At 41.5% G+C, this 12,500-nt stretch overlaps 1 protein-coding gene across 2 annotated transcripts in view; it reads left to right on the top strand.

Moving 5' to 3' along the window:
• Positions 1-12,500, top strand: part of LOC147022834 (ryanodine receptor 2-like) — a 717,656-nt gene that overhangs the window by 121,337 nt on the left and 583,819 nt on the right. For both annotated transcript variants that reach the window (XM_085887705.1, XM_085887704.1), the window contains exons 14-18: positions 410-531; positions 3,616-3,799; positions 4,132-4,267; positions 11,396-11,491; positions 11,990-12,108. In XM_085887705.1, coding sequence (XP_085743831.1) covers positions 410-531; positions 3,616-3,799; positions 4,132-4,267; positions 11,396-11,491; positions 11,990-12,108 — 657 coding nt within the window. The remainder of the gene's footprint in view (positions 1-409; positions 532-3,615; positions 3,800-4,131; positions 4,268-11,395; positions 11,492-11,989; positions 12,109-12,500) is intronic.

Genomic DNA, 12,500 nt, shown 5'->3' with positions numbered 1-12,500 from the left:
TGTACTTAGACAAAACGTTACGCCGTCTTGACCAATATAATTTGCTGCCCACTACTGAGTGTGGAGGGGCAGCCATATTCAGACAAAATGGTGACTTGTGCTTGGAACTCTTGCTCGTGTTCTGAAATCCCAATTGTGCTCGTGTTCTGAAATATTGATCGTGCTTGGAATTATGCAAAGCAAGATTTGCAAAGACTCTTTCCACGTGCTTTTTCTCAAGACTGTTTGGGGAAAAGTGTTTTATGAACTCTCCAACATAGTGTATTTTTCCTTGCTGAGAAATGGAGAGGTGGAAGGATGGTAGGGGGAGGGCTTTTATGCAACTTTTCATCGCAGGTGAGTGTGGAGTGGAGTAATGCATTTGTTTAGTTCTATCAAGATGTATATTTTTATTTTTGTGTTTTAACAGGCCATAATGCACCAGGAGGGGCACATGGATGATGGCCTGACTCTATCACGTTCACAGCATGAGCAGTCCCGCACGGCACGTGCCATTCGTAACACAACGTATTTGTTCAACATCTTCATTCGGTGAATGGCGCTTCGTCACTTTCATCACTCCTCTGAGGACTGACTTTCTAGTTGCTTCCACATTTATTATTTCAAGTTGTCATATTATTTGTCGTGGCAATCGGCATATGTATTTGTTTTTAAATTTTATGATACAGGTTTTTTATTCTTTTGCAATTTTCTCTTGAGCATGACATACAATTATTGTAATACCGATGAATTTCTACTCCTCCACATTAACAAAACATTCACTCCCCCACTGCCAGACCTTTGTCCCAACGATCTTGATACAAATATGGAAATTTAACAGAAAACATTTCACTCTTATAAGACTGCAAGAGAAATACAATTATTAATCCATTTGGCTTCACCTTTCTTCAGCCTTGGTATCGTTCATGAAAGCCTCCTGTCGTCCTGCCTTTTACTCAGTATCTTTGTGGAGAGAAAGCACTTGTCAACATATGCACATTTCTTTTGCAATTTCCCTTTACAAATTAAAATATCATTGTTCCAACCTAGTGTACAGGCACAATGTCATCAAACACTTCCCAACATTTTAACAGATCATTTAGCTTTGCATGAATTACAATTATACCAGATTTTGTTGGAGTTGAAGTCATGATTAACAGCTTCTTGTGTCATGAAAGAATCCCAGCTTTATTTTTTGTATCCAACTTCACATATATTTTTCAATACCCTGAGAGCCTGTCCTGTTTCTTACAATTTCATCATTCTTCCAATCCACTTGGGTGTTTCTCTGCCACTATATACAGTATGCTTGGTCACTATGAACAGTCTTTGGGAGGGCAAGCAGGCTCATCTGGATTTTACAGACCGCATCTGTTACTTGCTTCATCATAACATCATGTCCTTGTTAGACTGAGGTTAGCTTGCTGCAGACTTTTCTCTTTTCTTTTGGGAAATAAAACCACACTTTATGAGGTCTGATCAAAAAGTTTCAGGACTAAATTTATTCCTAGAAAACTAAAGGACAATATGGTTAATCAAATTTATCCCTGTAAAAGTTGTTTCCTGATTGAATGCAATGATTCCAGTGGTCCTGCTATTTTTTGAAGCATCTCTGGTACTCTTCTTTTAGAATGGCTTTCACTTCCCAGGTAGCTGACACATTCTGAAATCTCTTTCCTTCCAGGATGCATTTCAATCGGTGGAATAGAAAAAAATTGAATTTGGTGCCAAATCTGTTGAATATGGTTTGAGGGGGGAGCAGGGGCCATTGGAATGTTGTGCTTTGCCCATAGTTCTTGTGTGGAGAGTGCTGAATGTGTTGGCATATTATTGTGATGCAACATATGTAACAGTGGGTCGGCATCTCACGTGGGCTGAGGCATATCGATTGACACATTCACGTCAAAATCTACTTTGTAGTTTTCTATGAGGTGAGGGCAATTGTTGCATTTTACAACAAAACACATCTCCGTCTGCTCAGCTTGTACCAATTTATTGGGTTATATAGCAATCCCTCTGATGCCACTTCACAAGTCCTTCCCTCATCTCACCAAGTAGGCCACCTGAAACCTGCCTTATACTCAACTGGCATAATCTCTCCATGTGACTCTACTTGCTAGACTTGGAGCAATAACCCCGGAGAAGGCAAACTATGCAACCATGAATGAGGAAATCAAGAACTAGGCTTGCCACCAATATTACCTGATCTAAACTCACCAAATATAAAGTGTGGACCATCTCACTGTGGCTTGCTTTCTGCCGAGGCATTTTTTGCAAAAAAGACCAATGGTCAGGGATGAGGAATGCTATGGAGGGTCTGAATTGACAGTTGGGCAGCAGGATAACTCTTGAATGCAATAAACAAGGGAATGAGCAAATGGGAAAAGAGGAGAGAGAGAGGAGGGAATGACACACTGCAACCAGCAAATACAAGGATTGGAATCAGAAGGGTTAATGGTGGTAATAATGACTGGTTAAAGATGGGGAAGGACAATATATGGCAGTCCACCATCTGATTGAAATCCTGGAGAGAAGAGTGGGATAGTACAGCCTCTGGAAGGTGGTTCCACAGTTGGGAGAAGCGAGGAACAAAAGAGTTGAGACTGGATTTTGGAAGTTTAACCAGAATATACTTATTGGAACAACACATGTATCCTGGAGTAGATACGGAGGCTCAGATGACTAAAAGGGCGGAGGGAGCAACATCAAAGAATAGATTGTAGAAAACAGACAGAGTAGACATTCCTGAGATGTGAGAGCAACAAACTTCGGTCTCATTGTGGAAGATGCCAATACTTTTGAGAGCTTTAGATTCCACAGATTCCAGGAGATACAGATGTAATGCTCGGGTGGCAGCCCATAGTGAAGTGCAGTACTCCATTCAATTCTGGACAAAGACTTTGTAGATTGTGAGTGGCTCTGATTTTCTAAGAAAATACGGATCAGCAGAGGATGCCCCGTCTGTGGCTGGCTTTAGATGCCCCCGTTAGTTTTGCTATGTAGTTGGCCCAGAAAAGATCGTGATTGATGGTGAGGCCTAGAAGTTCAAGAGACTTAACCTATTAAAGTGGATGACCTAGGAAATAGACAGGTGGGTTTGTTTGACCATCTTTTCAGACAGATAAAGTGACTGTGAGATTTTCCAGGATTAAATAAAGAAAAATATTAGTTCCCTTAAAAGGAACTTCAGAAAAAGGAGGAGGCAATTAGGTTGAAATGAAGGAGGAGGCCATTAGGCCTATCAAAGTCTTTGCTATGGTTGCCAACATCTGTTTGTTTGTTCATTCTGTATCCTTTTAGAATGCTGAGCATCAAACAAAGAATCAGCACGTACTATTTTTTTAAAGTGTATGGTATGACTTGGCCAAGGTTCAAACCACTGACCTCCCAGATTCAGAGCAGATGCTCTGAACCACTAACCTCCCATACACAGAGCAGATGCTCAAACCATTACACCACTGAATCTGGTTCATTTTTGTTCACAGATATCTTCTGGAAAAGAAACATCTTGACTTACGGCCTTTTCCTACTTTATTGTGAAAATTGGATACAATAAGATTAATCTGTTGTTGCAGTTACAAAGTGTTTTCTCATAAATCATTGGGTGGGGCTTAAAATCGATGCCATTTTCTGCAGGGCCCTTGAAACACTGCAAGGCAGGGGGAAAGATTCTGCAGCCGAGCTACCCATTGATGCCATTTGCCTAAGTCTGCGGGACCTGATTCTCTACTTCCAGCTACCTGAGGATAGCCTTGAACATGAGGAGCGGCAGAACCACCTTCGCATCCTTAAAAATCGACAGAACCTATTTCAACAGGAGGTGTGCTCATATCCTCACTCACAAATGTCTTCTTGGAAATTTCATTTTGGCATTCCTCCTGTCTTCCAGGCACTCGTTTATGAATTTTGAAACGGTCCGATGAGATCGCCATCTCTAACTTCCCTAATTTTCAAGAATATATCTTAAAATTTACAAAAATGTAGACCAGTAAGAACATCTATTTTCAGAATTTTAACCATGTTGCCACAATGGGAATGCCTTTTTATGGCATAGGTTATTCTTCATGGAAGAACTGTATGACTGGTGTTGAGAGGCTATAAAATGAAAAGAGCCAGTGGATGCATTTCTTGTGGACCTGCCATCTTCTTCAGGGCATGATTTCCCTCGTCCTGAGGTGCATCGACCGACTGAGTGTGTACAGCAGTTCGGCATACTTTGCTGATGCAGCTGGAGAAGAAGCTGCCAATGCTTGGAAGGAAATATTGAACTCCTTCTACCAACTTCTGGGTGAGCTCCTCACTCTCTCAGCCTATTTTCACCTTGAGAGGAGGTAGGAGTAGGCTAGAATGCTAAAGTCAAAAACAATTTGGCTTGGACTACTCAGGAACCTCCTCTTCCTGAAGTGATCTGCCTTTTGGCAGGTTCAAGTTTTCCACAAGTACCACCATGCTCTGAAAATAGTTCTCATTTTCAGCTTTTTGTATCTGCCTTTATATTTTATACAATCTTGCAACATCATTATGTCTTCCTCTCTGCTTCTTTCCTTCCATCCGACCTTTGATGTCCTCTTTTTAGCAAGCCATTTTCCCCCTAATTGTCTCCAACACTTTGCCTCCTGCATCAACTCATGATCCTCTTAATTTATCTTTTCTTCAATCCATCCAATCATTAACGTCCTTTGCCACGCCTACATTACATATGCTTCCAGACTCTTGATGTTCTCCTTTCTCAAGTTCCGTGTTTCAGACCCAAACAGCACCACACTCCAAATGAAGGATTTCAAGAGCCTCTTCAGCTGTTTGTTGAAGCTCTTTCTGATTAGCTCTTTTGTTTTCTTAAATTATTATTTGAATATGGATATTTTCTTTATGATTTATTTATAACATTTAGCATCCTTAGTCATTAAGCTACCCAGGTACTGAAACTCTCCAACCTGTTCCAGTTCACGTCGATTGATTTTAATCCTTGCTGATGCTCTGGAAGATCCTCTTCCTTTTTGCAGACTTCACATTGTGTTGTGCACTACTCCATCTGATTGATAGGCAAACAGCAGCTGCACCACTGTCTACTGATGTGGAATTGATTAGATACTGGGCTGATAAATGGACCATGCCTTTCAATTCTGGCAAATGGCACAGTCTCAAATTTACCCACCGATCTGATATATGATTAACAACTGGAACAGTTTCATCTTCTTGACCTTTGATGCCTTTCCTTCAGCCATGACCTCTCCTGGGCCAACCACATCACAAAGCTGGCCTGAAAAGGCAGTGACAAACTGGGCATCCTGTATCATTCCAAGTTATTCCTTGAAAACTCAGTACTACTCAGTCCATATGCCCTTTATCCATCACTCAATGGAGTAATGTTCTTTCCTATTGGCTGGCATTCCAGCATCAAAGCTATCTCTCCTGAATATTGTGGTTTCCAAAGCTCTCGACATTATTGGAATCTTCCATAATGAAAGTGAAGCACAAGACCTGTTGCCCTCTCATGATAGACAGGTTGGTAGTCACTCTATTTTATACTGCCTCGATACTGGTCTTTCTCCCTCTTCTCTTTCAACCTTCTAACCATTTTTTACTGCCTCGATACTGGTCATTGTCCCTCTTCTCTTTCAACCCTCTAATCCTCATACCCTCCCAACTACCTCAATGATGCACGTGTTCTTCCAGCAACCCCCTCCTTAAGTTTCTAAAATCCAGACTGACTGCTCACCTCTTCTCCTTTGTTCTTCTTTTCTCTCTCTTATGGTACCATGATCCCAAGATGGTGAAATCCCACTCTTCCTTTCATGGCTTCAAGGCGGCAGTGCACCATCATCTCATTTCACCCTCCATCTCAAACCATGATCTTTTTGACCCCCATTAACTCTTCCATATCCAAACTCTCTTCTCTTACTATCTTCATTTTCTCTCCTCTCTCTCTTTTCTTTCATCATTGATCATTCCCTTGCTTTTTATGTCTACCTGGTGTCTGCAAATCTTTGGGTTAATACCCTTACCAAGCTTCTGTTTCAATACCTCTCTTTCTGACTCTCAAGCGATGTCTGCTAGTGCTGTTACTGTCCATCATATTAAGATGCTGTGAAGAAAACTGTACACATTAATCAAACTGAGGTCTCGTTACGTTCATATATAATGTTCATACCACCTCTTTCAATATCGAAACAACTCCCATTTAAATGCAATGTAGAATCATATTTGATGTTCCTATTGCTAGCTGGAACAAAAGGAAAATGTTTTGGTCACATGTCCCCAATAACCTCGAGAGTTCATCTTCTGTGTTACACACTCACAAACTGCCCCATAATGTGATCGATATGTTTATGACTACTGTCCAGACCCAATACCTTCTGTTTTCTAATATTGAACTGGAGCTTGCATTTGTCTTCCCATGCCCTGAAATCATCTATATTCTAGACTGTCCTGAATCTGATCATCCCACTCTGTTGTTGTATTCCTTACATCCAAAATTGGTATTAATCTGAACAAGTAGAGGTGCATTCAAAGTACACCGTCCCATGCCAAATAAATAAATAAATAACAAATCCTCCAGCACGCAGCATTTCTGAGGCACCTCCGGTGCCCGGCAGCGCATGGAGATGGAATTGAGAGGGAACAGTGTACAATAATTGATTGATTAATCGCATAATTAAAATAAATAAATATTAAGAGGAAAGTAATTGATTTCTCAATCGATTGCCGAATAGCATACCAAAACCACCACTGTTTCGTCCGAATCTGCAACTTTTTGAAAATTAAGCAAGTCATCGTAAAACGAATAATTAATCGATTAATTGATTAATCAATAAATCAAAAATACCCTCTTTTTTTTCTTTTTGTACACAATGTCGAGGCTCATATAAGAGTGAAGACACAGAACATACAAGGGGAGCAGGAGATAAGAGGTGTGGGAGAGGGAAGGACAAAACAGTGGGAAACAGAGACATTAGGAGATCTGTGGAAGGGAGAGGGATGGGGTGGGGTACACAGGGTAAACAAGATGGACACTATAGGGACTTTCTGGTCCTTACAAGACAGAGACTTTCGGGAAGGAAAGTAGGGAAATTTGAAGGAGGTGAGTTTGGGGTGGATTAACAGGAGTAGAAAAGATTGTGATTTTGGATGGGGGAAGATAAGTGGTGGTGATGAACAGCTGTTTTGAAGACCTGGAGGGAAGAGGGGGATTGAAGGGAGTGTGGGAGTTTGTTCCAAAGGCGGGGAAAAGGAGGAATGAAAGAGTGAAGGTGTGCAGTGATTCTTAATTTTGGTAGTTTACCAGAAGGGGGTTGCTGGCAGACCTTGAGCACCCTGCGGAAATATGGGGGTGACATATCACAGACCGGAGGGGGGAGGGGTGGGGAGACAGACCGGAGAGGAGACGGCAGAAGACAGAAAGACCACCAAACTGCCTGTGGTGAGAGAGTGAGAGACCCAAAGACTCGGCCTCATCGTGGGAGATACCAATGAGCCTAAATGCTGTGGTTTCCACAGCATGAAGTCGAGAAAGGTGAGAGGCAGGAGCACCAGCCCAGAGGTGAGAGCAGTACTCAATCAGGCTGTGGACAAAAGCTTTGTATGTCGTCAGCAGCTCAGGTAAGCCAAGGAGGGACTTTGCACGATGGAGGATGCCCACTGTCCAGTCAGTGACTGGCTTTGGAGGCCAGCTTGGAAATGAGGCTTTCTCAGGAAAGATCATGGCAGATGGTGAGACCCAGAGGCTTGAATGAAAGGACTTCTTCAAGAAGATTGTTGAGAAAGTTGATGGGGGGGGGGGGTTCCAGATGGTCCTTTCGGAGAGGCATAGTGAGAATGTGAGATTTGTCTGGATCGAAAGACATGTTCCACATGTTGGACCAGCTTGTGATTTTATCCAGATCTGCAGAAAGTGAAGAGGCTGCTGCTTGCCAATCTGAGTAATGACAGATGGTACGACAGAGGGTGGAGTCATCAGGAAAGAGATAAAGAGGATCTTCTAGAGACTCGGAGAGATCATTGATGAAAACCAGAAAAAGAACAGGGCCAAGAATGCTACCTTGAGGAACTCGAGCTTGGACAGGAATAGGGGATGAAAGAACTCCATTTAGGGCCACACGGCTGCGACAGGAGAGGAAATCTGTGAGCCATGAGTGGAGATGGCCTTGGATACCATAGGAAGAGAGTTTGGTGTGCAGGGCATGGTGCCCAGAGTGCATCAAAAGCACGTGATATATCTAGGGAGATAGCTTTGATTTCACATCTGGCATTGAGGATCTCCATCTATTGTTAGGAGGGCATATACAGCATATCCAGGGTAGAGTGACCTGGCCTGAATCCAAATTGATGATCAGAAATCAAGCCATTGGAGAAGAGGAAGGATTTAATGTCTGAAGCGATGATGGATTCCATAACCTTGCTGATGATTGGGAGAAGGCTGATTGGTCTGTGGTTGCAGGGACCTGTTTTTGTACCTTTTTTATGCAGGGCGCTAATGTTTGCTGATTTCCAAGCAGATGGCAGATGACCTTGAGCAAATGAGAGGGTGAGTAGAACAGAGAGAGTGAGCTAGAGCAGCAGCAAAGGTTTTTAGGACATGTGTGCTGATGTGATCTGGACCGGTTGCAGAATCTGAGTTGAGCTTTGATAGCAAGCTCTCCACCTTGTCAGGAGAAAAGGACACAGAGTCCAGGAACAGCTGGGTGTAACTGGGTAAGGTGGGTACAGAAAGCTCTTGGTTTGGGACACAAGATTTAGAAGCAAACACTGAGTTTAGGCATTCAGCCTTTTCACGTGCAGTGTCAGCTGTGTGGCCATTAGAGGTAAGGGAGTGGATGGAGGGGAAACATACACCAGAAATTGACTTAATAAGTCAACACCAGGATTTGAAGGAGGGAGACAGGTTTGAAAGTTCAGACTTGAGATTAGAAAGATGTTGTTTCCTCGCTCTTCTGAGGGTAGACACTTGTTCTGAGCTTTGCGGAAGGATCTGAGATTGCCTTCAGTTGGATTTGCCTTCCATGAGGCGAAGGCAAGTTGTTTCAGGACAACTGCTTCGGCACAAGCTTCATTGTACCATGGGTGGGATTAAGGGTAGAACACCTGAAGACGAGGTGGGATAAATCTGTGCTTGAGAGAGAGCAAGTTTCTTTGAAAGAATTCCCAGGACGAGTTAATGTCAGAGAAAGTAGAGATGGGAGACCAGTCTGGACGTTTAATGGCTGCTTTAAGAATTGTCCTGTTAATCTTTTTCTTTCACTCTTTATAGCCAAATCGCTTGCTTGCTGTTGTGTCAAAATATCAGCTTCCGAGCTCAAAAGGTGCCTGAGATATTCCCCAGATGAGGAATAAAATAAATGAGGAATTAATAAATTGATAATAATTAAGTAATTAATCAATTAATTGATTAATGAAAAAAATAAAATATTGGCTTTGCGAAAGCACATCTTCACTTTTGTCCCTAAATTTCAGCTTCCTAGCTCAAAGGATGGCTGAGATATCACCCAGACAAACAAGAAAACAATCAAACAAACGGAGTAAAAACTGAGTACCCCCTTTCTTCAGCGTCTGTCGATGACATCATGCATTGCCTGGATATGGAAATGGGAATGATCGGTGTGCAATAATTTGGAATTATCTTGTTAATCTTATTTCATCGGCATTATCCCATGCTGTGGTCAAGCGCTTGGATCCGTTTCCTCCACAGTTCTCTATCCATTGTGTTCGTATCTTGAAATACTCGCTTTGCCATATCCTTCTGGACCACATCAATCCGTCTCAGATTTTCTCTCCCTCTGCTTTGCTTTCCTTCTATTGGTTCCATTAATGCTTTTATTTTATGCTTGGGTGATTTTTTTTTCCCTTTTTGTTTGAGTTTGGATTATATCAGTGATTCAGAATACCTCTAGTTCTCTCCTTATTACTTAGCTTCTCCGATGTTGAAGTGAGACTTTTGTGATTCATCAAAATATCTACATTTCTGTCTATCCCAGCAGTTTCTCCTCTTTCTTTCTTCAAGCCCAAGTCTCCGTCCGCTGATGTAATAAGTAGTCCATAAACCTTCACCATAAGTTTCTTCAGCATCATGTCACACACTGCACACAAAGATAGTTCTCTCCATTTATTCCATGCAGCTTTGACTCTGTGTCAGTTAGTTCCTCCTCACAGCCACCAAGCTGCTTAATTACTGATCCCAGGTAATTTTCTGGCTATGCTGATCGTAGACATATATTTATTGTCTTCTTGCTTGACTGTTTATCATCACTCCAGTTTTAGTAGCATTGACTTTCAGGCCATTTTTTTTTCTCACTGCACAACCTCTTTTGTACCTCTTTCTTGCTGCTCCCTGCAATTTGTAAGTCATCTGCAAAATGTAGGTCCAAGGTGACACCCCCTTCTTGCTTCATTGCACATGACATCAAGTACTGTGATGAAAAGAAAAAGGCTTCACACCGAACCTTGGTTGGACTCTGACTTTCAGTGTAAATTCATCTGATCTTCCTTTGGCTGTTCTAACCATCGTCCTCATTATATATAGCTTTCCCCACTCATACTATCTTCTCTGTTGCTTCCTTCTTTCTTAGGCACCAGCACACATGGCATGGGGGATTATATCAAAGGCTTTCTCTGGACTTAAAAATGCGTAATACCTTTCCTGTTTCCATCAAGTGCTTTATTTTGGCCTTTCCCAGTGATTAAAGATGACATTCCTTACTCCCTTTAAAGGCATAAATCCGATCTGGTTTTCATCAATTTTACTATTTCTGCAAGCTTTTTAATCAATGATTTCCTCCAGTATTTTGAGACAATGCTCCAAGGGCTTCATTCTTCTGACGATACAGCATTGTTCTAATATTATAAATGAATAGTGAACATATAGAAGGTCCAAGCTATTTCCATAAGCTCCACTGAAAGTACATTGGACAGGTTTTGAAACAACGTTTTGTTGATCTTAACATACATAACACCTACAAACACTGTCCAGGAGATGTGTCTGAATTAGAAGTTCCTGACCAGAGAGAAGGTTATCACATATCACGTTCGAGTTTGCTCGCCATCGCACACACACACAGGGAAAATTGTTTCCATGTGTATGACAGTGTTTATATTTCCCGTAAGGAATGACATCCTTTGTGTGTGCGGCCATTTGTCATGCAAACATGCTGGTTCATTTGGACTCTCTGGAAAGTTAAACTATTGTAACTTTAATTTACAAATGGTGTGGGCATACCCCCACTTGTGAACAGACCAATGTTAACCACTCCACGTAGATATGAGGAACGGTTTGGCCATCATTGGAGTCGAGGCTCAGGCATACTGTCATGGCCATTGAATGTGGTTGCATCCTTCCAGAGGATGCCATCCATGCAACAATATAGAAGGAGTGATATTTGTGCTAAGTGGAAATGGAATTATGGAAAGTGCTTATGTGCCTCAGCTGCTCTTATACGAGGAAACCGGAAGAATTGTGCTCAGTTCTCATGCTCTCTGGATTGGCTTGTGAGTCGGCTGGAGAGGCTTGAGGCATCTTCTGGTGAGTTCCTTCCACTTGTTTTTAATAGTGTTCTATATATTTGCCAGAGATTTAAGGATATTTAAAAAAAAAACTGACAATGATCTGCATGAGAAGGAACAACTTGGATTTACTTCAGCAGTTTTCTGCTAAAAAGCATGTGACTACAAAAATGTGTTTCCAGAAAGATTCAAATCATATGATGGTTAAAAACAAAATGTTTTGTTAGATTATATAAAATGAGTTAGTTTAGCAATATTCTTCTTTCTTTCGTAATGATTAGAAATATATATACTTTGCTTGCAATGGGAGCAAATCAAAGCTAATCATAAAACTCAAGCAGCAACATGTCAAGGAACAACTTGGAGTCGATCGAGCTGTTGAAAGGCTTGCAGTTTCATCGTTTCATTCATACCTGTACTTTGGTGTTCCAAGGTCTATCAGGTCATTAATTGTTTTCTATGGTGCTGAAAGGCCTTATAAGAGTTGACTGTGATCCATAGTATTTTACCATAACAGGGATTCTTGATGTTCTTCACTGCGTTCTCATTGAAAGTCCAGAAGCTTTAAACATCATCAAGGAGGATCACATCAAGTCGATCATCTCATTGTTAGACAAGCATGGCAGAAATCACAAGGTTTGTCGCTGTTCATAATGGATAGGTTTCACAATTTAATATGGCTTAGAGTTGACTTTCTCTGGTTTACCAGACTTTCCGAAGTGGCAGTAACATGAATTTCTTCTTCTTGCATATGGCAGCTTAACTGCCGGTGTAGCTATCATTTCTTGGAAGCGCGACTGTGTCGCTGATGTGAGACAGTGCCCCTCTACCAGTACACACTGGTACTCATTTCGCTGACCTCGGAAGGATGACAGGCTGAGTCCACCCCCTGGTGTATTAATTCAGCAGTTGCATGAACTGATTGTTCATGAGAGCACCATGATGTGTTGCGTGTTGCTTGTTATATGAGTGGACTCTGAATTTTGGATATATATATATATATATATATATATATATATATATATATA

This window comes from Eptatretus burgeri, chromosome 7, assembly GCF_056783735.1.
Source record: "Eptatretus burgeri isolate ZD-2024b chromosome 7, Ebu_testis_v1, whole genome shotgun sequence".
In the NCBI taxonomy this organism is placed as follows: Eukaryota; Metazoa; Chordata; class Myxini; order Myxiniformes; family Myxinidae; genus Eptatretus; species Eptatretus burgeri.
The sequence above is the reverse complement of the archived record's forward strand: the minus strand, read 5'-3'. Positions and strand labels throughout refer to the sequence as shown.